The following is a 27854-nucleotide window of genomic DNA, read 5'->3' as shown; positions in this document are numbered from 1 at the left end:
TTTTCTGAACAGTAAGTTATTTTAGTAACAACATACTGGTGCCAAGTGCAGAGATAATGTCACCTCTCAACTCCTACTCAGTATTTCCATGTGCATATGCTTTGCAAAGACTGCATTAGTCTTTTCAGCATCAACAGCACACCATGAGCTCATGCTCAGCTGATTATGAAATCCTCTCTTCCCCCTCCAAGTCTTTGTGAGTCACCGACTGGCAAGATAAAATCTCCTATCCAGTTTGGTTTCCAATTTATGGTCTGTGTAATATTCACAATGCTAAAGACATGCTCCATGACAAGACTAAACACCAAATTTTGCAAGTAACAGAAGTAATGAAATCTCCTTTCCTGCATCTCTCTGCCTTGTGATGTTCTGGTGTCTGCAGGAGAGTAAATACTGAGTCCTTCTATCATGGAGAGGTTGACACAGTCGCTCTTCCCTGTCCAGTTGAGCATTTTAACAAAACAGGTTGGGGTAAGTGATGAGACCTCTGTCTCCCTGTCAAGCTTGAAGTAAGGCAGAAGTTTCAGAAGTAAGTGGAGAAACGGAAAAGGGAAGGCAGACATGCAATGCAGGTGTGTAAGCCCTCTTTTCCTCGCAGATGAGACTAAATATCGGAGACGTTTTTGTGCTAAAAGAATAAAGAAAGGTCTTGGCCAAAGTTGCCCCTTTATGGTGGAACACAGTAGCTGAAATAGGGTCCTGGGCCATGGGCAGGGTGAGGGAGGCACCAGGATAGGCAGATCAGGGCCAGTGGGGGCTGTGGGTGCCCTCCAGAGTACAGCAGGGCAGGGGTGGGTATTCCTGACATGGCAGCAAAGAAATGGGGACCCTGGCTGGGGCTCCTTGATTTCCTAACTGTTCCGATAATAGTGCAATGAAATGTTGCCCCATACTGCTGGACCACAGAATCACAGAATCACTAAGGTTGGAAAAGACCTGTAAGATCATCAAGTCCAACCGTCAACTAACACCACCATACCCACTAAACCATGTCCCACAATGCCTCGTCCACACGTTCCTTGAACACCACCACAAGTGGACTTCTGCTGTTCTGAAGGCAGCGTGGTAGGAGTCACACACAGCACCCTGCGTCGGGGTGTCCCTTCCTCTGAGTCCTCAATTTGGGTTCCCACCTACCATTGTGCCCCTGTGCTCCACTGAGCTTGAGCAAATGGACCTTTGATGGGCTGATGGCTCCTGGGAGCTGCTGGGTCAGGGTGTTATCTGGGCTCCCTCTCCTGCTGTTGTCTCTCTGTGCTTGTTTGTGGGTGTGCAGATGAGCTTTTAGCCCATATTACCGAACACCCACGGCTTGCTGCACCTCTGCAGTCTGCTGTCAGCTCTGCCTCCCTCTCCCGATAGCCTCAGCAGTGAGGTGATGCTCAAAGTGCCACACACTGCCCTGAGCCCTTCTCATACCACAGCATAACCCAGACAACCTCCGGCAGTCAACAGAGCATGACTCAACCCCCCACAGGTACCTGGCCCCATCCTTCCTACCTCTTACATCTTTCCCCCATCTCCCTCTCCTTGGACAGAAGCACCTTCACTTTTCTGTCATCCTGATGCTGTCATCCTGATGCTGCACGTTCATTGCCACTTGCAGAGGTCTCACTGCCAATGCAACAACCCTCAACATGCTGTAACAAACCCTCTAAACAAAAGCCTGCATCAAAACTACACTCAGGGTGCTAAGAGCTGGAGAATTTAAATGAATGCAATTGCAACTTAAAGAGAGAAAAAAGCTTTTTGTTTTTTGTTTTGTTTTGTTTTTCTTCAAGCCTCCTTCCTCCTTCACACTCTCCTGCTTGCCACCACCACCCAGAAAATGGGAACAGGGAAAAGTCAAAGGAGGAATAAAAATCCCATAGCAAATAAATACTCTAAAAGATCCCACTGCACAGTCTCCCTATAAAGACTCTTCAAGTGGGAGGTAGCCTCGCAGGGACTAACCAAAGCGGATGGGTTCACCTCGGACAGCAGCCAAACACCCACATAGCCACTCGCTCACTCCCCCCGCAGTGAGAGGGGGGAGAGAATAGGAAGAACAGAAGTAAAAATGTTGGTAGATCCAGATAAGGACAGTTTAATAAGCGAAGGAAAGCAAGAGAAACCTAAACCAAACAACCCAACCCAAAAAAACTCCAAGCAATGCGAAGGCAATCACTCACCACCTCCCACCAGCAGACCCACGCCCAGCCAAGTCTCCCAGCAATGGCCACCTTGGAAGACAAAAGCCCCACCATTCTTCTTCCTCTGTCCCAGGTTTTCTTGCTGAGGTTGACATTTTATGGCATGGAATATACCTTTGGCCAATTCAGGTCAACTGTCCTGGCTGTGTCCCCTCCCAGTCTCTTGCCTACCCCCAGCCTACTTGCTGGGGGGGCAGAGTGAAAAAAAAAAAGCAAGTCTTGATGCTGTGCAAGCACTGTTCAGCAATAGCCAACACACTGGTGTCTTGTCAACACTGTTTTAGCCACAAAACCAAAACATGGCACCATATGGACAGCTATGAAGAAAGTTAACTCCATCCCAGCCAAACCCAGTTCCCACCCCTTGTTCCATACCATGTACACCATACTCAGGTCCTACACTCTCCAATACATCCCCATCAATCATCACCCCCCTCCTCGTCCTCTGGCATACATACAGACATCATTCCCTTAGTCTGTGGGACATTCCCCAAATGTCCATAAAAGTCTAATCAATTAATTTGGTCCATGACTTGCACTCCACACAGCAGCTTTCCACATCCAATGGTTTTGCATGACACAACAGGATCCACTGGTAAACAGAGCACCTTGCCTTTCACTTTCGGCTAATTTATTATATTCTTGGGCCTGAACTACCTCCTCAGGTGACGCTCTGAAATCTCTGTCTCCTGGCCAAACTGTGATCTCTTCCAGGATTCATGGGCAGTTGCGGGTCCCCATTTGAGCCTGTTGCATGATCAATGCTACCCACTTACTTCGCGCAGTGTCGGTTGCATGAGGTGCAGAGGGGACCCTTCCTGTGAACATCTAGTGCACCACAGGCACCTTGACCCTTGATATCCCCAGCTCCAGAACCCTAGATGTCAACCTAGATGTCTTTCCAGGTGTTTTCTGCCAGAGGCTCCAGGTGAGGCCATGCTCCCCAGCTATAGTGCAGAGCATGCTTCTCACAGCAGGTCCTGTCTGGACGGGCCCAAGGGCTACCACAGAAACTATGTCATGTCTGTCCTGCTGCTGTTTAGGGCCCCACTTGAAAAAGTTCTTCTTTTGTGTCACTCAATAGAGAGGACTCACGAGCTGACTGTGACCCAGAATGTGCAGTCTCCAGAAGCCCACTATGCCTTGGAAAGCTTGTGTTTCTTTTTTGTTAGCTGGTGGAAACTTGACTGTTATCTTACTGGTCACATTCACGGGGATGTGATGATGCTGATCTTGCCATTACAAGAAGGTTGGAAACATCTGTCCTGGAGGAGAAGAGGAGGAAGGTCTCCATGAGATGGTTCCCAGAGTACTGAGACAGAAGCAATGCAGGGGCCAAACGCCAGACTTGGCTCAAGGCCAGCGCTTTTATCATAGGTCTCCCAGGCAAAGCAAACCACAGCGATAAGCAGCACAGCAAACACCAAGAGCTGACAGCAGCCATTAAGAAGCCCTGGAGTTTAATGTGCAGCAAGAATGGGAGCAAGTAAGTCGACGCTGGGACCCACAAGTAGCAGCTAAACCGCTGTAACAGCTATAAATCCAGCCTAGCACACCCTGACCCGATCTTGTCGTTATCTCAAGCCCCATGCCGGGTGCAAAAGGGGCTGCTGGGCCCCACCAGCAGCCAAGTGCCCACCCAGCCGCTCGCTCACCCCCCGCTCCCAGTGGGATGGGGGAGGGAGTGGGAAGAACGAAAGCCAGAAAATCCGTGGGTCGAGATAAAGCCGGTTTCATGGGTGAAGGAGGGAGGTAAACGCAGGCTGCGATGAGGCCGTGGCTCTGCGCCTCCCGCCAGCCGACTGATGCCTGGCCGGCCGCTGGCTACCGCCACCGCAGTGGCCACCGCAGTGGCCACCCCCACCCCTTCCTCCCTCTCCCCTATTTTTACAGCTGAGGTTGACGGTGTATGATGGCAGCAGGGAAAGCCGTGACGCTGTTGCCAGCACCATTCCACGACGGTGTCACCACCACAGCGTCACCCACGGCCCGGTCCCACGGCCCGCACCTCACGGGCCGGTGCGGGGTGACCGGCGCTGTCAATCACCGCGCAGCGCCGCGCATGCGCACAGCCGCCTCCCTTTGTCTCCCTCGCTTCGCCCCCCCCCCCCCCCCCCCCCCGCGACCCGCGTCACGCGGCGGCGGCTCCGCAGTCACGTGCCGGGGGCGGTGGCATGGCGGCGCCGAGCCGCGCCTCGCGGGTTCGTCGCGGGGTGGTGACGCGGCGGCGGGGCGCGGGGAGGATGGGGCTGTGAGGGCGGCCGCCGCGCCGGACACCCCGCGCCGCGCCGAGCGGGAGCAGCGGGCGCCGCGCCGGGGCTGCGGTCCGCCACAGGCCCCGCCGCTGCCTTGCGAGTCGGAGGAGGCGGTAAGGAGCGCGGGGAGGGCGCGGGCGGCAGGGAGGGCGGCCCCTGGCGATGGCCCCCTCCGGGCGGGCCCGGCGCGGCGCGGGGGCCCGGCGCCCCTCTCACGGCGCCCGGGCCTGGCGGGGCGGCGCCCGCGGCCCTCCCCGCGCTGGGCCCTGACCGCGGCCGGGGGGTCCGGCGGGCCGCGGCCACTCGCGTCCTCCCCTGGGCCTGCGGGAGCGCGCAGTCCCCGACGGCCGGGGGCCCTCCCGCACTCCGAGCCTGGCTGGGGAGGACCCCTTTGTGTCTTCCGCGCTCGGGGAGCGGCATGGGCTTCCTCAGGTCGGCCACCGCCTCCGAGGCAGCTGCCCCGGATCGCGCTCCCGGCGTTGGCAGGGGAGCCCTGCTTAAAAACTGGTGTCTGAGTGCCGCTCCTCTCGCGGTCCGGACCCAGGAGCTGTGGCCCTGCAGCCTGGCACCCTTGCTCTTCAGTAGGCACGCAGCAGGAGCCTGCGCCCCCGACGGCAAGCCACTCTGTGCTTCGGGATGATAAAGGTAGTGCATCAGAAAGTCACGGTAATAGTGATGGTAGTCGGACAGAGAAGTGATTTTTTTTGATAGTGACTGAATTACCAAAAAACCGTTAAAAGGCACTTGTGAATGAAACTTACTTAGTGCTAAGAATCAGACTTGAGAGTGCATAGAAAGGCTGCAGATCACTTTTTTTGTTTGTTTATTTTTGGTTTTGTTAATTTCATCTTACCTGTCCTTTAGGTAATGTTTATCTTTAATTTTCTATTCTTGGTAAGGTATGTTTTTCTTGGTTTTGACTTTTTCCACAGCAGAGGAGAGAACACACATCTAGGTAACTCCAAAGGGATGTCAAGGAATTATAGTGTAGTACAGTTCACAGAATCAGTACGGTTGGAAAAGACCTGTAAGATCATCGAGTCCAACCTGGGGGGGGGGGGGGGGGGGGGGGAAAAAAAAAAACAAAACAAAAAAAAAAAAACACACACAACCACAAAACCCACGCCACACAACAACAATAACAAGCCACAACCCACCCAACACCACACAGCACCATGCCCATCAAGCTACATCCCACAATGCCACATCCACACGCTCCTTGAATACCTCCAGGGAGGGTGACTCTACCACCTCCCTGGGCAGCCTATTCCAGTGTTTCACCACTCTCTCAGTGAAGAACTTTTTCCTAATGTCTAGCCTGAACCTCCCCTGTCGCAACTTGAGGCCATTTCCTCTAGTCCTGTCACTAGTCACTTGGGAGAAGAGACCAACACCCACCTCTCTGCAACCCCCTTTCAGGTAGTTGTAGAGAGCGATAAGGTCTCCCCTCAGCCTCCTCTTCTCCAGGCTAAACAACCCCAGCTCGCTCAGCCGCTCCTCATAAGACTTGTGTTCCAGACCCCTCACCAGCTTCGTCGCCCTTCTCTGGACACGTTCCAGAGATAAGCACCAGATTTTATTTTTTTTTTTTTACTTAAGGTTGATGAGTGGGTTTTTTGGGGAGGGAAAGAAATCTGTATAAAAATATGTGCATACTTTAATGCCTCCTTTGGGCTTTGGCTATACTTCTGAAAGCTAAGCAGTTAATGGAAAGGGTAGAAATTTCACATCTTTTTCCACCCTATGGAGTATATTTGCTGTCAGTGACATGTTTTAGACAACATTATGTGTTTTAATATGACTTTTTTTTCCCCTCCAAAGGTAGTGAAAAAGAAAATATCAAGATGAGTAAAAAGCCTCCAAATCGTCCTGGGATCACGTTTGAGATTGGTGCTCGTTTGGAGGCACTGGACTATTTACAAAAATGGTATGGAAGACATTGTGCACTATTCGTTAAGAGCAAAATTACTTTGTGTATATTGTGTGCTTTGATGTCTAATTACAAAGCCTAGTGCATTTGTTAATTGACTGTGAACTTTATGAATTTCCACATAATAAGTCTGTTAAAACTGTTAGTTTTTAGGAAAATATTTTCTCTTCAGAAATCAAACTAAACTTTTCTATGGGTTTTTGGTCGTTTGCTTTTAGTTGCTTGTGCAGCCATAGTAAGCAAAGAGCATTTCCAGAGGAGTGTGGAATGCAATCTCATGTGCGAGATGATCGGTGTGTTAATGTGGCAAACTTCTGTGACTAAAGACTTCTTTAGTTTGAAGGCATGCATGCAAGTTTGTTTTGTATTCAGTTATCATACTTCATAGGTTCACAAAACTGATTTTAAAGAAAGAAAACATCCTTAATTGGGGTTCATGGAATAGGTAAGTATGATTGGTTTTGTATCGAACAGTTGGAGGAATGAAGTGCTTAACACTGTGACTCTGCATCACCCAGTCGTATCTTGAGTAAGAGTCAAGACTATAAAATGGAAATTTCTGGGCACAAGGACCACGCTACACAGCGTGCATATTGTGAAAGGAGTTGTTCTTTTGAAATAAATCGTTAGTCAAAATTTTATTAATGCAAGTGGGCTCATTTCATGATGTATGCTGGCCATGCTATTTCAGTTTGAAAAATCCCTGGTTTTGTTAAAGTAGATAACACAGGAAGTTGATGCTTCTACCCAGAAGTTTTTTCTTAGCTGCTCTCTGATGAATTAGGGCTAGGAAATATAAAGGCCTGTACCTGCTTTTCTGTTGCATTCCTGGAGAACTAAGCATGTTCATGTAAATATCTGATCCTGCTAACTCCAAGTTATGTGATAGAGAAGTCTGGGTATTATTTACATGTTTACTCCGATAGTTAATGCTCTGTATAAAAAGTTGTGTTAAACTTTTTTTATCTGTAGAGCTTTGATTTTAATTATAGCAAAAGTGTTTGTTTTAATAAATGGTCTCTAAAGGAAAATACGTTTTACAGAACAGTCCTTGTCTGTTGCTGTAGAGTGGGTTTTCAACACACTGATTCTATAACTGTATGCTAAGATTATGAAACTGTCTGAAAAATGCTATAAAAATAATTTTAACAGAACTTTTTATAGCACCTCCTGTGACTAGAGATAATTGGTTAATGTAACTAGATAACAAAAGTTAATGTGTAAAGATAGCTTCAGTTTAATCATATCAAAAAAAGATTACTGAATATCCAGTGTATAGTTTGTATTGGATCTGCCCAGCCTTTTCACAGGGGAGGGTCGCATGTCAGTTCTGGAGTACTTGTTTAGGTTTGGCCTTGTCAGGCGTGGGCCCTGTCGCAAGCTCTGCAGCTGAGTTGCTTAGTATTTTCAGGCAGAGTAGAATTTATTCTGAACTTTCTAGGAATTGATCCATCATCTGGACCACCAGGTAGAACTGGTCAAGTTTATATGCATGTAAACTTTTGTGGTGCCGTATACAGGAGCAGAAAGTTATTATTAAAATTTTGCAGTTACAGCAACACTAAAAACAGGACTCTATTTCAAATGAAATACTATTCATGGACGTAACCAAAGAGCTTATTAGAGAAAGCCTACTGTTGTGTTATTATTAGGGTGACATGGGCTGGAATAATAGTCCATGTGAATTATTTTTTTTCCTCTTAGCTTTCTGTTGCATAAGGGGGTGGTGGATGTTTTTTAAATTCTTTCTATATATAAGCTGTATGCATTCCCCTCATCTGTATGCAGAAATACATACTTCAAAGAACATAAAGTTGCTGAACTTGCATGCTATCTCTTTATATTTTTTAACAAAACCAAAATTGAAGAGCAGTAGTATTGCTTAGCTCAGTCTTTCTCCAAGCAACAAATTGAGAACACTTGCTGAAAAATAGCCTTTGAAAGCGTTTTAATTTTTTTCTCCATTTTTCTGAAAGCCTGCTGTCATTTAAAGATCCAATGTTCATGACTGGTTAAAACGTTAATCAAAAAAGGCTTCTAGAGGATGGGAAAAAATAGAGTAAGGTTCTGCTGTGTGTTTTTCCTTTCTGAGGCACTTCTGAAGGTCTTAAATTTTCATCCGTGTAGTAGTTGCTGAAATTCATCTCATGGAATCTGGTGTTCTGTTTGAATTCCATAAACTTTGGAGAGGGTATTGTGTATCTTGACTATTTATTGCTTAAAACCTGTGTGCTTTCAAACGAGAAAGCTTTTGCAGACAGTGTTTGGGTCACTGGTATCATTTGGCATGTATAATTACTTCATAGAAGAAAGCCTGGTCAAACTAGTCAGCAAAGACAGGCTGTCAATGAGTGTTTTTATTTTTGCTTTATTATGAAGGTAACTGCAGTTACTTCTTTATCAAGTGAAGAACGGTATACTGTTGCAGGAGAGGTCATCTTACATAATGAATTTGTACCACTTGTTAAAGTCACTAAAGCAAATTATGAAATGCAGCTCTAATCAAAATAAATGTGATCATCTGTCAGCAGATAGTAAATGAGATGGGATTGACTGATAATAGAAAATTATTAGATGATCAGCGGCCTGGAGTGTACGACCTGTGAAGAGTAGGTGAGGAAACTGAACATGTCTAGCTTGGACAAGGCTTCAGGATACCCACTAGCAGCCTTCCAATACCTACAGGGATGTCACCAGGAGGACTTAGCCAAGCTCTGCAGAGTGGTTGGAGGACAAGAGACAACAGGAACAAGCTGAAACAAGAGAGATTCAGGCTAGGTACGAGGAGAATCTTTTTTCCCGTGGGGCGGTCAAGCAGTGGATCAGGTTGCCCAAAGAGTTTATGGAGTCTCTAACGTTGGAGGTTTTCAAGACTGAGCTGGATAAAACTCTGGAAAATCTGGTCTGATCCCACAGCTGACCCTGCTTTCAGTGAGAGGTTGGACTAGCAGCTTTCTGAGGTCCCTTCCAACTTGGATTATCCTATGATCTCATGCAAAAACGGATACATGTGCACGCCCCCCTTATGCCTCTCACTGACAAAACAAATGGAACAGCGTAAAATCACACATATCTTCAAGTACGTGCCCATGTGTAAGGCTGGTTCTTAAGCTGTTAGGTCCCACAAGTAGGACACAGATTCTCTAAAGCTGATGTATTTAAAGATGCATCTCTTCCTTTTTTTCTGTTTTCTTGTGTCTTTTGTGGCTCTAGCTTTCTACCAGTTATCCTGTAAGTGCCAGATACTGCTTTGAAAAAAACAACCCTGTTGTTTTTCTGAGACCATAGTCTTTATTAATCTGCTTGATCTAAACTGTAAGTTAGGTAATGAAGGAAGTACAGATACATGGCCTTTGTTGCAGTTCTGGAATGGAAACAGCTCACTGAAATAGGTTAGTTATCAGAACAGCACTTTGACTTGGTATATTTGATTATCTGGATGGATTTATTTTTTTTTTTCCATTATGGAAGAAGTTTTTTCCCTGTAAGACTTTGGGAAATCTTATTTTGTACAGTCCTTGCTTTGTATTTCAGTTGACTGGGTTATCTCACAGCCAGGTATTTGAGAGGACTGTGAAGACTGTGCTTGATATTGATATAATACAATATATATAATAAAAGGTGGGGAGTTAGAAATAGCTGTTTGCAGATACCAGGAGACTATTTGTGGAGAAGTCAGAATGGAGGGTATTTGGTTTTATATCCCGTACAAGGTAGAAGGAATGACTTTTTGTGCCATTATTATGAAGGCAGGAAGGATGCGTGTGTTTCTACACTTTGCAGGTGCAAACTTGGGCAAATTTACTAACGTTTTTACAGTTTGAAATAACTGTTGTCCCATCTCACAGGGCAATTCACCACTTGTTGGTCACTTTTGAAGGGTCAAAAGGAAGATGATGATGTAAAAATGAAAAATCCTTTCCGTGTAGCCATTAATATGTGTTGAGTGCATTGGAAGAAATGGGTATGCTTTTTTTACACTGTCAAGAAATTAAAACTGGAAGTTTCCCATTGATTTTTCCTATATGAACATTGGAGCATTGTTGTCTGACCAGTGCTTCATAGTGTAAATTTTGTAAGCCATATTAAATTCTGCAGCTTTACAGAAATGTTGCGTAATTCTTAAGGGTTGGATTAATGGAACCTGAGAATGGAGAGCATGCAGTACGTAAACTGGGCAGATACCATCAGCTAACAATAGTTTTCCTGTTCTCTCTTTAAAAAACAAGAACAAAACCCCCTGAAATTTGGATGAGACTTTATTTGGGATTATTAAATACTATTTCTGGCATGCTATTAAAAAAACACACCCAAAACTTGCAGGTTATTGTTTCTTGCCACAAAAAGAACACTTGCATTATTGAACTGGAGTGTGGTGGTCTGGTTTGTTTGGGGTGTTTTTCTGTGAAAAGTAAAGATGTTTTTCTCAGTTTTTTAGAGTGTATTTTTCTGGTTTGTGCTGAACAAACGTTGGCAAATCTTTTTGTATACCAAATTCATTCTGATCCCTTAGTGTGGAGTACTTGCTGGGTGTGGACGGGAAGAATTAAGCTGACTATAAGGTTGTTGGACCATAGACATCGTTACACTTTGATACTGTAGAGAGTGATGTTTGTATTCCCCTTTGTAGTACTTCTTCCTAATGCCTACTTGTAGCTTTACAATGGAAGGAACTTCTACATTAAATTTCTCATGTGTATGAGATGTAACCACCTTCATATTAATCTTTTTTCTGCAGAATAAATATAAACATTGCTCTTAGCCATAGTAAAAGCTTTCTTGTATGCTTTGTTACTATAATTCTTTAAAAAGGCGGATTAAAAAAATAATGTTGCCATTTTATCTTTTACTAGCAGGAAGTGCATATTGCCTTTGAAATAGTTGTTTAATTTTGCAATTTATGACATTGATTATTTTCAGTAAAAGTACAGAAACTATTAACACCAGAAAAATGTTTCTGTGCAATGTAAAATTTGCAGTAGTAAATTCTGCAATATGTACGGTCTGCTCTTTTCCACTGCGGGATCACTATTGTGAAATATTACTGTTTATACATATTTGTGGCACGTTGTGTGGCTAAATTTAGTGGATATTGAGGGTAATAGCTTGTTGCTAAATCCATACAAAGTTATTTTTGGGTTGCCTAATAACCAGTTGTATATAGCTTGGGTGGTTCAGAGATCTGCTAAATCTTCCATCTCTAAGGATTGTATTTGAATGTGGGTTTTGGCTCTAGTCATCTTGCAACCACTGTTGTAACATACATTGAAGAAAAATAAATTATTGGAATAAAGTCATTATGTTATGATACGATTATTTTAAGATTTAACTGGGCAAAACCAGTATCATGGACTTTGATTCAGAGCTGATAATGACATTTTTAAAAGACTTCAGTAGCAAAAATTGTATTTATCAAAGAGAAATTAACCAACAAATACCTGGTGCTGCATTTCCTTTGTTGGGTGATCCCTAATGAGACTTAATATTTTGAATATCTTCTTTTATTAAATGATGGTAGCTTTGCTTCCCACCCCCAATATATGTTAGCGTCTCAATTCTTGGCTCGCTGAATTTTCCTTAAAACTATCTTCATTTTTATAAACTATACTCTGTATTTTACTTCCCCCTCTTACTCAGTTTTCTCTTTCCAGGACAGTGTACCATATTTTGCCAGTTTATCCCTTCTGTTGTCTTCTACACAGAGTGCTTGGAATGGTGACTTTGCTGATGATGACCAGCGAAAGCTATCAGCCGTAGCAGCAATAAAAATGTAGCAAGAGAACTGCTGTAGGGTAGTGCCCTAATGGGGACAGAGTATTTGCATTGTAGATGTGTAGGAAAAGGAGAATTCTGTCTTTTGGCTGATGGTCCCTGAATTTTGTAAAGTAACTGTAGTTCTGCATTGCTGCCTGGCTGGCATGTGATAAACCTGAAATTTCCAACTGTAGTGAGAAAGAGCACCATCGTTCTTCTTTTCCATTTCACTACTGCAGCTTCTGTGCTTGTCCACAAGCTCTCATTTTTGATTGCTACAAAGTGCACTTCCTGTCCTCTTGCTTTTCTGGTGTTTTTCCTTCCTTCCCTCTGTGAAATTGGAACACTTGGGAAGATGAAAAAAATAGTAAGAAATTTCGTAATAAAATTCCTAAACCTAGCAGCATGTAGACTTAAGAAGAAAGCATCGACAGAGGCATGGCTTAGGAAGACCAGCCCTTTGGGGACTTATTTTCTTGAAGCCTTTTTCAAAGTTAAACCAGAATGCTGATGATGGGATTCAGGTTTTGACCTATGAGTTTTACTTTCTGTTTTGATACAATATATCATCAGTTTCACTGTTCTTGGTAGATTGTTGTTGTCAGTCTACTTGAGAGGGGAAAAGAGGTTGATCTTGTTGCTCCTCTGAAAGAAGTCCCATGGAGTTCTTTTATCTTGAAAAAGATCTTGTTAGCAGGGTAGCAAATGAGAGTCTGCAGTTTGAGACTAAGACATTGTTTGTCGTTTTAAAAGTTCAGTGAGAAGAAGTTGGGAACTTAAAGAACGGCTATGAAAATATTTTGCATTTCTGAAATGTATGGATGAGACAAATGCAACAAGAGGTTGGACCCTATTGTACATTCAGATGTGAGGGTGAAATGTGGCTGAAGTAGTTGCAGTAGTAACTTAGAAAATCAGAGAGAGTCTTTCTAATTCAGGAACTCCTGAGATATTTAGGTGTTGGGAAGCGGTATGCATCACTGCAGCTGAAGAAGTAGGAGTGGAGAAATGAAGGAGCAAATTGAGTTTGACACCTTTTGTTTTAATGCCTTGTTCTAGCCACCAGGAAATAAGGAAAGCCTGTACTTCCTGAAAGCTTTTGTATTTTAATCAGAATATAGTGCTAAAGACTCCTTTATGAGCACGGCCAGTATTTTGTAGAGAAAATATTCAAAATGGAAAATATTGACAGGGTTCCAGTATATGTCAGTTGTGTTTCTAGCTGATGGAATTTGCAGTAGGGCTGGAAATTGATTGCTCAAGCTCTGCTCTCATACCATTGCTCCACAGTAGCACTTTGTTAGAAAAACAGGTTGCCTCTTAATGAAAGACAGCTGTCCTTTTGCTGTGGTCTTTCTTTCAATACATGTTTTGTGAACTTTAGACCATCCCCAATATAAACTCTGGCAAAAATTTGATGATCTAATTAACTTTTTTTTAGCAGATCCTTTACGCTTTTGAATCTGTTTCAATACTTTTTTGAAGGGCAGAAGGAGCTGAGGTCTGCTCATTCCAATTTTCTCTGCACTTCATACAGTGGAAATGAAGGGATCTAATAATTTTGGTGGAGGAAATAGTGTAATAAAACCAGTTTGTTCCTTGCTCCCTTACCACAATTTTGTGAAATACATCACTTAAGAGAAACAGAAATAGTAAGACTGAATAATAATTGCTGAAGTTAAAGAAATTTGCCATTTTTCCCTACAAATGTAATCTCAAACTTTATGGTTCCTAAACTACATCTATGCCGCACCAAAATTAGATGCCTAAGACTTGATCTGGTTGCAGCTCAGTCCTGATTAGTTCTACTGAGCACACATAATGTTTGCTGAGAGTAAAATCCACATGTTAATTAAGACTGACATATTTATTTTAGTGCATGTGGAGTTACAGAGAGATGGCTGCTAAAAAATAGTTACTATAAATCAAATTTAATGGCACTGAAATCATAGAAGCTGATCTATAAATTAGTAAGCAGCTTAGCTTAAGTAAGAATGTTCTGTTGACTTCTGGGTTTGATTAGTTGCTCAGATTTGTCTGGAATCAATGGTGTAGTTTGATGAAGCATTTCATATGATAAAAGTAGTGAATGTACTCCTAAAACTATTTTATATCCTTCCCATTCCCAAGCAAATGAAAACTTACAGGATTTTGCTTTAAACAAGCACAGGTTTTAAAACTGCTAAGCACAAACATCTAATGCCAATTTCAGACAGTCTTGGTCTGGGAGTTTGAGGTTTAAATTTGACTAGGATGAAGCTGATGACATATCAGTGATGTGTATAGATAACTCTTAAATTGATAGTGGGATAACAATTAGTTTACTAATTTCATCTTTTTCAGACTTGGAGATTTTTCAGTACAAGGTGTTAGTATAACTTTCTGAATGGTCATGTAAGCACTGTTGTATGCAAAAAAATAAAAACCCTGGAAAAAGCTTTGGGATTTATAATTTTATGTTTATCATTCAAGGTATCCATCTCGTATTGAGAAGATAGATTATGAAGAGGGGAAGATGTTGGTGCATTTTGAACGTTGGAGTCATCGATACGATGAGTGGATTTACTGGGACAGCAATAGGTTGCGACCCTTGGAGCGACCAGCATTAAGGAAAGAAGGACTGAAAGATGATGAAGAATTTGTTGTAAGTGGCACATTTATTCTGTCTTCGACTCTTTTTTTGTAAACTGTGTTACTTGTTTTCCTACATTAAATCTCTCTAGCACATAATGTTTAATTCTTTGTAGGAAAAAAATCCTAAATGATTAAAATACTAATGACTAAATTTGTATAAAATAGGATTTTAAACCTGGAGAAGAAGTCCTAGCTCGTTGGACAGACTGTCGATACTACCCTGCAAAGATTGAAGCAATTAATAAAGAGGGTATGTATTCATGTATGGTCCATTGCTAAGGACTGTTTGCATACGCTATGCTGTAGCTCTAGTCTGCTTAAAAATTTGACATGCGTATAAAGTTTTCCTCACTGCCTCAATATTGAGTGAAAATGTTCTGTTCTATCAAGTTTAGTAAGAGGTTCATCTTTTATCTGTGTGAAATTAGACAATTGGAATTTCTCCTGGAAGACAAAATGCTTAATGTTTCCTCAGTGATGAGAAGAATATGCTGTGCACAGTGTTATGAATATTTTGTACTGTTCTTGGTTTGGGCTAATGATACCTTTAAACTTTTGTTTTAGGAATGGTAGGTCTCTCTAAAGTTCTGTTTATTGAAGAAAAACAATGAAAATAGGGAAATACAGGAACAACTTAGATGCAATACTTCACAATGGGGTGATGTTTCTAATGAACATAAGTAGAAGTTGAAGTTTTTGCTGTTCAAAAAAAAGTTCAAAGCAAACGAGGATTTGATTGTGAATTGAATTGTTTCCCTATTGTGGCAACTTAAATATTACCTAATTCTTTCAATGGATTATGAACAAAAGTGACACAGTAGCTTAAGCATGCTTGAAATTGTCCAATTAGACAGAGAGCAATAATATAAAAGCAGCGTTTCATTGAGGCTGTCATTTATTTTTCTTCAAATTCTCAATCCTGACTGTACGTAACACCCGGTTACTTTGTTCATATAGCCTACAAAACATTTTGCTAAAGCTTTCATAGTGACAAGGTGTGTTTGTTTCTTAACTACTCATAGTGATTACATCAATCCTTTTCTAGGAACGTTCACAGTACAGTTCTATGATGGTGTTATTCGATGTCTTAAGAGGATGCATATCAAATCTATGCCAGAGGATGCAAAAGGGCAGGTAAGAATACTTTAGGTATCCCTTTGTTAGGTTTTATATAGTTTTTTTTTTTAAATATCTTGAGTTAGTAAAAATGTCATCTAGCACAACTCGTTTTAGATTACAGTCTTTATTCTAGGTCCTGCACTGCCTTGCTTCACCAGTTGTATGGATGATGCCCCATAGTGTGCTGCTCAATTAGTCTTGCCTCTATCTGAAATGTCTAGCTGCTATACACTCCATTGCTGACTAATCTGTTCCCAGAGTTTTGTCTTGCAGAGTTTACAAAGCCAGGGGCATCCAGAGACTTTTTTCCTCTGGTGTCCTTTCAGAAAAAAGCTTTAGCTTGTCAGTAGTCTGTGCTGCTGATTATTTATTTATTTATTTCTTACCCACTCCATCTCTGTTGTTTGCTACCGTGGTAACTTTTTGCCCACATGTTCTTATTAACATGACTGTTCTGTGCAGGTTTTCTCCCCTGTATCAGAACTTTTGGGGATTCAGGCAGATAAATATTTCTTTATCTCTGATAATGTCCAGTTGCTGTTAAAGAAGAGATGCTGAGTAAAAGTTGAGGGAGACTGTGAAGTAGAGGACATGATTTGGTCAATAGGCATATCTTTACTTGCAAAAGAAAAACAACTTTGAAAATTGTTACATGCTTTCAGTGGAAATGCCATTGCATTTATCTTGCATGGTAACTGTATTCACATAGTTAATGAGAAATTACTCCACTGAAACTATTTGAGACTTGAGACAAGAAATGTGAAAAAAGTGTTATTTGCTCCCAGTTTTCTTCAGAATGCTCCTAACTTGGCAAACAAAATTCAGGTATTTCGTAATTACTGTTGTAACCATCCCTGTTGTGACAAGGGCAGATGGATAAGCTAATTGGCTTGAAAACATTTCTGTATCCTGGCCTCCAGGTTACAGGTAGCTGTATAGTAGGGTTGATCATCTATGCAAAGAACATTGGAACTTTGTGCAGGCAACACTGCACTATTTAAACTATGTTTTATTAAAGAGATGAAACTGAAATCCATAGTCACGCTAACACTGGCTTCTTGCTGCAGTCTTACAATAACTCTGTTGAACCAGTATATAATATTTCAAACAATCCTTTCAGTATGACAGTAAGTTAAGAAGCTAGAGTATTTCATTTTACTTCATAAAAAGAAAAACTTGGGTAATGTGGTTGTGAATTAACTGAAATAGCCCTTCTGTGACAATGTGAAGAAGGCCCTTACTCTGTCCTGTGCTTTTTCTAGGGAGCTATGTTGTGTCTAATCTTGAGTTACTATTCTTAGGCCACAGGCATTTTCAGCTTTAAAAAAAAAAAAAAAAATCCATTTCTTAACAACCATTTTGATGTCCAGACATGCTTGGTGGCAGTTCAGCTCATTTATTATTTCTAATTTTTCTTAGTAGTTGAGAGTTAAGGTGTCAGTTTCATGCATCTCAGGGGCTGAATGTAGGTGGCTTCAGTGAAGTGTTGAGAAAGAATAAGGGGGCAAAATTTACACTTTGAGATGGATTTAGAATTTTTAAGTTCTCTTGCAGCAAGAACAACACCAATTACACTTTTCTATAATGCTAATTGATACTAGTCTTAGCATTTCCTTTTGCAATATTAGAGATAGGCATGAAGTTGCTTTCAAAGGCAAAGAGGCTTTTTTTTGCAACATCTCCTACATCATTATGCTATGGTAAAATGTTTGTTCTTCAAAATATTTTTGTGGTATTTAAGAATAAAAATGGAATCTAAGACTTGAAGGTTTGAAAATCATTTATCTGAAACAGAGCTTTGTCCAAACCTAGAACTCAAATGGATGTTTCTGCTTTTTTGCATTATTTATTTTATAAGATGACATTTACTGAAAATTATGTAAAGTATAAAAAAATGCCAAGAGTATAACTTGATTTGAAAAATAGTGGAGTTGGCAGATCTAACACTTCATGCTTAATTTAAACCTATGTCTTGCTTTTGGTTGTTTCCAAAGAAAAAGTACATTTCAAGAGATGAGTATAAGCTTAAGATACTTCAAGTTCTAGTGCATTAGCAAATTTAACAAACACAAGATCTGTTTGGAAGGTGTGTGCTAAGCATGCAGAATTTGAATTACATGGAGAAAGAGGGATATAGACTAGTTAATTCTTTGATTTGAGCTTAGAGTGTCTTAAAGGCAGAGATTGTGAACACTGTAACACCCAAACTCTATTTTTGAGTAGTAGCAGAAGTGTGTTTTAATAAGACTCAGCTGTGAGGGTGGAAAGGCAAAATTTTTAAAGAGTGGAAAATATTTGTGTGATTCAATGCAATGAGACTATAGGTTAGGTTGCTCTGCAGATAAGTGCAAATTAATTAAAATCACACAAATGTGGCTAATGTAGTACAGAGAGAAAAATAAAATAAGATGGGGATATTGAGACTGCCCTTGTGAGAGCACATATGAAGTATTCGGATAACTTACTTTTTCTGTTTCATGTTTTTTGTTTTATCTTCGATGTAATTAGGCGCGCGAGAGGGAGCAGATAGCGCCGGAGCTGAGATTAGTGACGGAAATCGAACCAAAAGAAGTGAGTTTTGAGGAGGGTTTTGAAGGAGAGGGAGGGGACTTTGCACACAGGAAGAGAAAGCTGAGGAATAAGCATGAATTTGCGATTGGGACAGAAGAAAAAAGATGTGACAGGAGACAATGTGAGCCAAGATGTAGGTGGGGCAGACTGTTTAGAATTGAAAGGTGAGGGTAAGGAATCCAGGCTTGATATGGAATCAACCAGTCAATAGATTGATGATGTTCTATGTATGTGTATGTATGACTGTGTGGGAGCTGGGAGTTGTGATGCGTCAGGAGAGGAAAAACAGCTGAATTTTTAGTACTGTAAAGAAGCAAAAAGGTGGTGATTGTAGGCAGGTGAAGGGAGAACAATGTGTGTGTGAATTCTGCTGTTGGCGCAAGGGTTGGATTTTAGAAATTATTCTGGTTTTTGCCCTCCCACTGTTGCAGGTTTAAGGTCATGCAAAGGAATATTTTAAAATCTAAGTGTTTTAGCCAATTGATGTGTAAGGCTGTTGGGTAATTTCCACTAACGTATTTCTTGATTGTGCAATTTTCTGTGCTTTGATTTAGTGAATCTGATTAGCATAATGACAGTTTTCCTCAGTAGTGATAAAGTAATGTTTTGTCTTCTAACTACAGTGTCCCATTACTTCTCTCCTGTCAATTTTCTCAGCTTACTTGAAAGATGAATTTTAGTAAGAATAAAAAAGAAGAAAATACAGATTTTTATTTTATTTTTAAAGTTATATATGTAAATGAGAAACTCACTGGGGTGAGATATTGTGGGAAGCGGGAAATCAGGCTGGATGGTGCAAAGTAACTGGTGCAGAGTTACAAAATCACAGCAAATAGATGGAAAATGCCAGGACACGAGGGAGAAGTAGGGTAAACTTTTTTGCTTTTACTTTATTAATTTCTAAGGTGTTCATATTGGCCCTTGGCTTTGTGTATACTGAATATTCTGGGGAAAAGTCCTGCTATTAAAGATTTGCAACTAGTTTCTGTGATATCTATGATGTTTAGTGTCCTACTATTATGTTTGACAGAGTAGATATCTTGCAGTGACCCTGAGACAGATTTCAGAATTCATTGTGCTTTAGGCTCCCACTGTTATTCTCCCACTTTTTGTTAATTTTTTCTAAAGATTCTGAAAAAGGCACAAATGTATCTTTTTGAAGGAGGAGTTTCTGTGCTTTTCAAAAGAAATATAGTCACCTTGGCAACTTAGAGTTCTCACATGTCAGGAGCTGTGCAGCTGAGCAGTTGCTCAGCAGGAGTTCAAGGTTAAAAAGCAGGAATTACCTGTCACTTTTGTGCCTATATGTTGACTCCAGAGCCAAAATAAAAATTGACCCACAGAGTTTCTGGCCAATTCAGAATCACAAAATTGTTGAGGTTGGAAGGGACGTCTTGAGGTAATCTTGTCTACCCACCCGCTCAAGGCTCTCTTCAATGAGTTAAAATTTACATGTTAATCTCAAAAAAAAAAAAAAAGTATAACCATCACCATAATTAATGTCTCTCTGCTCTGGCTTCTGAATGTTTAACCTTTGTTTGCTTCATTGTTATATGTGTCCTGCTACCCTTTGTAAGCTCCATGTCTTAAGGAAAGTATCTAAACAATGAAATAAAATGCAAACAAAAAAACCCTTCATGCTGCACCAGAACCGCTACCGTTAGAACAGGATACTTAGTTCATTGTGGTCCTTGAAGCTCTATCTTCTGAAAGCTTCCAATTTCAGGGTGCTTAGCTTGACTGAAAATTAAAATGCCATTTAGAAGCCATTTTGATGCAGGCTGTGCTTCCTTTGCTTCCCACTTTTATTATAAGATCCAAGCTCCAGCCGTGTTACTGATCCTCTTCATCCCTTGGCCAGGGTACAATGTAAGACTTCTACTCTCAGGTCTCCTAACTCCTCACCAGCACAAATAGCTCAATCCTTTTTTTGTCCTGCTGGATGGGCAAGGCTCTGGATGGACTGGAGCTAATGTGTGTGCTCGTTTTGGCTGGCCAAAAAAGAGGTATGTGTGTTTTTGATTGACTATGCAGCTGACAGTTAGACACGCTCTTTGTGGCTGCCATGTCACCAAATGGCCTTGGTAGTTGCCTGTTGCGTAAGCATTGCCAAAGCGCTTCCAAACTTTGCTGCTGCTAGCTAGACTGAGTGTATGTGTCTTGCATTGACAGTTTGGACATGGAACACTTTATCTTGGAGAAATCAAAACTGTTGGTGTTTCTAAGTACGTAGCTTGATGCAATGTAGAAGCATAACCTATGTAAAGCAGTGATTTAAAAGTATTGAGCTATGGAAAAGGAAAAGCGTAATACAAGGAAAATTAATGCTTTGCATTTTGTGTTATGCTTTTCTCATACATCAAAGAAGGCAAAGAAACCTCAGTAGAACAGAAATTTGAAAGACTTATAATACATAATGAGTGGGAAAAAGTTGCATTGAAACAAGATTTATAAAATCAAGATACTTTAGTTACCTCGTATGATAACATAGCAATAAGGAAACAGTCTATAATAAAACATGGTGTGTTTACAGTTGGGGGAAAAAAAAGTTTCACTATTTGTGAAGCACTCATGTGAAACTAGACAAAGATAGTCTTTTTCATACCTTTTTTATATGTGGTAGTAAATATCTGCAAATACTCTTGTAGCCAGATTGCGATGTAGTAAATTGATTCTTGTTCAAAACACTCAGATGCTTAATTTTTACTGGTGGAGGGTGAGCATTGCGATTGGTTTTTATATCACATATAACTTCTCCATGGAAAAATTCTGTATCTTGATGTTACAGAAAATTTGAAAAGATACTTCAGTTAAAAGGATCAAGTCAAAATTTTTGCAATCAGATTGATCCTTGACACTCAGGAGACATAAGGCAGGAGCCTGATCACTCCAAAATAGTAGAAAGAGCTTGGCTCAGCCTGGGAAGTATTTAATTCTCTCCGTTGACTTACAGGGTGGCTAGACTTCATCTACATGCCAAAAAGTAGATGAATTTGGGCTGTATGTTCTGTTGTTCACTCCTTGGATGTTTCTGTATGGTCAAATAAGCCATAATCCAAAATGACACTTTTATTACCTTAAATGTGTATTGTGAAGTTCAGTCATATTATAGAGCCCTTTATTGAAATTATTGAATGTAATACAAAAAGAGTGCTATCTGTAGTTACTCTAGAAACACAAATGTAATTAGAAAAAACAATTGTCCCTGCTCTATCAGTTTAATTCAGGAAGAGCTCTGCCCAATCATGCAGCTGGCTGGACCATGCTTTGAGTTGATTGTAGTTTTGAATAATAGTTAAATTTGAGCAACAATGGGAATTGGTGTATTTCACAGCCAGAAGGGTAAGAAAAAAAGTCAGCGTTCTGGGTTTGGGAGCTCCTGGGTATCTAAAGCTATGACACATAAAATAGGTAGCAGGGAATGTGTGCAGCTGGAATTCTATACACAGTGGTTTTCTGAAGTTTTTTTCTTTTTGCTTTTTATCCATGTGACATACTGATAATACTTTGAGGTTTTTTTAGTTGATTTGGGAAACTCATTTTACCACTTTTTGAGTAGTAGCCATAAAAATAAATTCAATTGCACTTGAATATTTGTAGATGAAGTTTCACTGGGTTTATAAGTATTTTCTATTTGAGTCTCAGGCACTTGTTAATACTTACTTACCATTTTTTCCTTTTTGGAGGATTGGATAGCTTTGGTCAAAGCTGCTGCTGCAGCAGCAGCCAAGAACAAAGCAGGAAGTAAACCTAGAACCAGCGCAAACAGCAATAAAGATAAAGAGGACAGAAAATGGCTAAAAGTTCCTTCAAAAAAGGAAGAAACCTCAACCTCTACAATCATGCAGGAAGTCCAAAAAAAGGAAGAGGAGCCTACATCTAGTGACACATTTGGTAAAAACAAATTCTATGAAAGATAAAATAGATTTTTCTGCAATGTTGAAGTAGAATTCTTGTTGTTAATTTTGCAATTAAGTAATAACTAGTATTTCTAGAGGAAGATGTCTCATTTGCTGTTATGTTAGCTGTTATGATACATAATATTAATCAGTTCAGAAACAATTTTCGCCAGATAAATCTAGTTGGGTCAGCATTTAATCCTTGTGCGAAACTTCTAACTAGCTCTAACAAGAGCAGAATGTAAGTTGTTTGGTTTTTTAATGACTTCATTGTACGCTTTGGTTTGTATTCCTACATCTTCTGTTACCTGTGAGATAATACCTAATCCTGTTCTAAGAAAAAAATCTCGGTATGGATGATATATCCATATTCAGGGATGTTTGAAATTATTTCTGGGTTGATAAGAATTTGTTCATTTTAATAGTCTTTAATATTGCATTTTTCATAATTTGAGTAAAAATTACAGGTTTCTGAGGTAATCTCCATCTAGTGCTTCAACATGTGATACTGAATCTCCAGAATGTGTCATTTTCAATATAATTTTAAAGTTTCTTTACTACAGTATTCTAATAGCAGTTCTGAAATACTTAAGTGTTTTGGATGTTGTTTCATATTTGTGAAATGTGAGTTTATTAGATTTCTTTTCTGTTTAAAAGTAGGATTTCCTGTAGTGGATGTTCCAAAGATGGCCTTTGTGCAGGCAGAGAGCACGTTATCACACAAGAGGAAAAGTAATCTAGGCAACTCATTTCAGGCAAAGAGAGCTCGTCTTAACAAGATCACTGGTAAAATACTTTTTGTTGTTGACTTTTTCCTTTTTAATGGAGTGAAATATACATGCTTACATATAAAGTATTACAGTAGCTGGATAAAAGAACATTTGTGAGGCAGATATTCACTACAGTCTTTTACTTGTTTGGAATTTTAAAGGAATCTGTAAATGGTAATAAAATCTACCTTGTTCATAAATTCAGAGAATGGTCTCAGACTTGACTTGGTCTTAGCAGTTTTCTAGGAAGGTAGCCATCCCGAACTGATTAATTTCTTGAGTATGCTTTAACTCCAGCTGCAGTTTTCTCCATTATCGGGTGAATTTGGGGTTCGTACAAGTTCTTAACGCAGTCATAAGTTACATACCACCACTGTAAATTAAAGCTTTTGTTAGTTGTGGAAAAACTAAATGTTTTGTCATAGTTTGTTGTAAAGTAAAACTGTTCCTGAAAAGAGTTTACAGCATGTCATTTAGAAGTATACAAGCATAGCTACAAATTGAAGGAATGAAGATCTGAAGCGCTTTTTTCAGTGTCTAAGGCATTCATTCCCTGTGTTTATTACTCAAAGGTATTAATGGAAAACAAGTGTACAGCTATAGAATACATTTTATACAACAGGAAATGGAATAGTAGATAATTGGTCTTTTCTTTAAAAATTGAAAAATGTATTTTATTCCAAAATTTAATCGAAACCTCCTTAACTGTGGAAAAATTATTTCAATTTGTATCCCTCCTCCCCCATGCCTCACAATAAGCAAATTGTGTTGCCAGCATTGATCCTGTCGGTATTTAGGATGAGATGCAAACATATTGTTTGTACCTGTGCTAGGAAAGTATTAAGTGCATTTCAAAAGATGGGTGGAAAAAAGTTGTGAAGTTCCCCGCCCTTAACAGAGGGGCCCTTGCACAGACAGTAAGATAGAAGTGCATTCCACTCATTATTCCAGTAAATATTATTTTGTGTGAAGTTTGACAAACTTTTATGTGCTACAGATTACAGGGGTTTTTTGTTTGTTTGATATTTTTTTTTTTAGTAGCTAGGGTATGGTCATTCATATAAAAAGTCTTACTTGTTTCTATAAGATAAAAATAACCTGATTTACTAAACTGCGTGGTGAGGTTTTTTCAGACTTGTTTTGGCTGATCCAGCCTTTCATAGGTCAGCAGTTGAGGATGTTTAGTCAGTTTTCTTAAGAGTGTAGTTCCATTTCAGTCTCTCAATTAGTACTTCTATCTAAATAAGAAAATAAATGAAATGGGCCAGTATGGAACATGATATGAAGGAAGCAGTCTTTAGAAAAACCCATCTTCTGCCTCCAGGATTTTCTTTCCTGGAAGGCTTCTTATTTGGTACCAAGTTTAGTTAATAGGTGTCTGATGTATCAGCCTCATTTCTACTCTCCTTTGCCCATACTGCAAACACCCTCAGTTAAGTCCCAATTTAATTGCTGCCATGAGCAGTAGAAGTATAAGATATATACTAATGATACATATTTAGAGCCCTATTAATTTCTTTCCAAGAGCAGTTAGTAGCAGAAGATACCAAAACCAGCTGAAAAACCTGTAGCTCTAGAAATTATATTTTTCTGTGCTTGTGGATAGATTCTCCTTTCGTAAGGATCTTTGTGAGAATAATAGCAGTTGAATGGGCTTATATAGACTGAACTGAATAATGAGAAAACATCGTGTTGCAGCCATTGACTTTGTAATTATTCTAAAAACAGTGTCTCTCTTTGTCTCCATAAAAGCATACTCCGCTACGAGAGAGTATGTTAGCATTCAATGAAAGTGAATTAATCCTTTAATTATAAGATGAAATTTGTCATGCTTGGTGGTTACTTTGTGTAACTGTTCTCAAATTAACACGCTTCTGCAACTCATACTGTAGTAGGTTTTTTGTTTTTACATGTAATAGAGTATTTTGAAAATGTAACTGCTGATGGTCAAACTTCCTCTTGCTACGTGCCTATTTCTTATGCTTGAAATACTTGTAAATTGTTGTTTGTGTTTCCGGCATGAGCTTTTAGATTTGAAGGAAGTTGGGAATCATGCTGGTGTGCCCATCAGAATGGCTACAAAAGAATCATAACACATTGTAGCTGTTAGGAAAACGTTCATTTACCAAGTGTCTTATGGCTGTATTGGGGAAATAGAGCTAAAAATGTGGTTGTAGGAAACTGTCTGAAGGGAACTGTTTTCTGGATTTCAATTCAGCATTCAGTATTTGTTGCAGAAGGTTCTCCTTGTCTCCCACGAGGGCAACAGCTGCATCTGGTGTTCTTTGCTCACCATCCAACAAAATAAAGTTTCTTCCTTTGCTCCTTTTTCTTCTGCTACCACCACCACTGGGGAAAATTACATTTCCTGAAGGTGAAGGATGTCTCCTGCTAAGCATGTGTTAATGTCTTCTTCCAAATAATTTTTGCCTCTGTTGGAATGCTTGCTTCCACATCTCCTGCTGCACTGTTGATACCTAAAAGAACAGATGACATCTGCAGCAAACTTAGAGAACAAAACACTTCTCGTTGACTATGCCACCCCATGCTTTTTATTTGTTATGTGCTGTTACTGACAGGGGATGGTGAACCTGTAGTCCTGCTACTGTAGTAGCTCGTGGAGTTGTTTTGTCTTTTTCTACAGGCATGGTAATTGGTTAGAAAGATAGTTAATGAGGTAGAGAAGAAGGAAACAAGAAGGGCTATATATTCACAGATCTGACAGAATTTATGTTTGTTTCATGGCTTTACTTTCTGAGCACTGAGCATCTAGCTAGGAATGAAAACCATAGTATGGTTTGAGTTGTAAGGGACCTTTAAAGATCACCTAGTCCAACAGCCCAGCCACGGGCAGGTACATCTTCCACTAGAATCAGGTTGCTTGAAGCCCTGTCCAGCCTGACCTTGAACACTGCGTCCGCAACTTTTCTGGGCAACCTGTGGTTTGTAGAACCACAAAAGCTGCCTTATAGACTGTAGCTTGTTGTTTAGTATTTAAAACTCTACTTTACTTAATTTTGAAAGTTATTTTATACTTTTCATTGTAGATGCATGGTTGTCAATATGAAGAACATTGCCTATTTTGCAACTTGATTTAAACAGAATAATTTGAGTCACAAAGGTTTATTTAGACCCATGAAACATAAATCTTTTATGAAGCCTAATGGAAATTAAAACCTTACCTGATGATTTTATTTGTATTAATATAATAAGGCTAAGTAAGTTTCTGCTTTTCAGTTAACCTATTTAGCTGTAAAGTCAATTACTTTGCACCTCTTGTTATAGATCTGGTGTTCTGAAAAAGTTTATTTAAAACATAACTACTGTCCAGTAAACTGAAGCATAACTTAATCTAACATAAAGAGTAAATGAAAAGAAGCACCTAGTATTTATTGTGGAATGCTGAAATGTGGTATCTCTAGCAAAATACCACACTGGTTTTGTGTGCATGTTTTTGTTGTTTTTTTAATGTCCTAAACGCTTCCTGAGAGCCCAGGCTTCGCCAATTTGTAATTCCTTGGGCACTGTGCACTGTAAATTAATTTTGAGCACATCTAACTTTTCATGGAAAGCAGTAGGAATTTCCTGTGGATCTGTCAGCTCAAGTTATTTTTGAGGACTTAAACTTTCCACCCCCAATATTGACATTCCCAGGGATTATAATAGTTAACTTTTATTCAGATTTGTGTTTTTTAGGTTTTGTCAGTTCTGCTTTGTCTTATGGCATAGAACTTTTTCCTTCTCTGCATGCTTAGGTAGTTGAAGTTATTGTGTGAAGCAGAACTGAAGCTATTGCTGTATGCTTAACCAACAAAAAGCTTCCACATATTTATGTTGCCTTGTCTTTTGCAGATTTCTTTTTTTATAGTAGTGATATTGTATATGAGTTCATGAATGAAGTGACATATTCTGATATATTTGCTCCCAATATGGTCTTGTTATTGAGGTAATTTGGGTGCTCCACTGCTGAGAATATTCATTTGGAAATTAAATCTCTTGTTCTATTCTGTCGAAGAAACATTTGCATGTGTTAGAGTTAAAAAGCAGTAATACAAATTCTGATGGGAATTTCTTAAAGACTGGAAAGGGGAGAGATAGAAAAGGTTTGTAAAGAATTTTGATCTCTCAAAATTTACTTAAGTATCACAGGTTTGGTTTTAAAGCCTAAGTGCTTGGGCTTTAAAAGGATGGCGAGGCATTATTTTACAATTGATAATTTGATTTTTGTCTTCTAAGTGGAAGTGCCAGAGAAGTACCTCTTGTGAAAGGGCACTGTCATGGGACCATCCTTTTAACTTTCTGTTTCTTCTAATTTAAAGTCTTCAGTTTTGTGTGGAGCTGTTTCAGAGAGAATTATGTTGTAGATATAAGCAGTTCATATTTCTTGTCTCACTGTTTTGCTTTGTTTTCCACAAATTCTTGTTGCAAGCTGCTTCTAACTAAAAACCTATGCAATTTTTCTCCTAAGGTTTATTAGCATCCAAAGCTGTTGTTGCGGATGGTGCTGAAAAAAAGGAAGGCAACAAAGAAACAGCTCCAGTCCTGGAGCAGGTATGAAATGGTAGAGTTTGATTCTTTTGCAAGGTTCCCACTGGAGTGTGCCATGGAAATGTAGTACCTACAACATTAAAATTTGCCCCTTCAGATATAATAGGGAACTGAAAATTGATCTTATGTTTACATTTCTGGCAGAGCCGGAAGTAAGGAATTTAATTGTCTCTAAACACAAC

General features: G+C 40.0%; 1 protein-coding gene across 1 annotated transcript in view; it reads left to right on the top strand.

The window, feature by feature from the left end:
* Positions 1 to 5065: 5065 nt before the first annotated feature.
* The window catches only part of PHF20L1 (PHD finger protein 20 like 1), a 56978-nt gene continuing 34189 nt past the window's right edge, over positions 5066 to 27854 (top strand). Inside the window, exons 1-8 of the mRNA XM_009818793.2 lie at positions 5066 to 5092; positions 6269 to 6374; positions 14604 to 14775; positions 14931 to 15015; positions 15811 to 15899; positions 22142 to 22349; positions 23015 to 23140; positions 27593 to 27675. Of these exons, the coding sequence (XP_009817095.2) occupies positions 6292 to 6374; positions 14604 to 14775; positions 14931 to 15015; positions 15811 to 15899; positions 22142 to 22349; positions 23015 to 23140; positions 27593 to 27675 (846 nt within the window). The 5' untranslated portion in view covers positions 5066 to 5092; positions 6269 to 6291. The remainder of the gene's footprint in view (positions 5093 to 6268; positions 6375 to 14603; positions 14776 to 14930; positions 15016 to 15810; positions 15900 to 22141; positions 22350 to 23014; positions 23141 to 27592; positions 27676 to 27854) is intronic.

Source organism: Gavia stellata, chromosome 3 (genome assembly GCF_030936135.1).
Source record: "Gavia stellata isolate bGavSte3 chromosome 3, bGavSte3.hap2, whole genome shotgun sequence".
Taxonomy (NCBI): Eukaryota; Metazoa; Chordata; class Aves; order Gaviiformes; family Gaviidae; genus Gavia; species Gavia stellata.
Note: the sequence above shows the minus strand (reverse complement) of the source record. Positions and strands in the feature narration are given on the sequence as shown.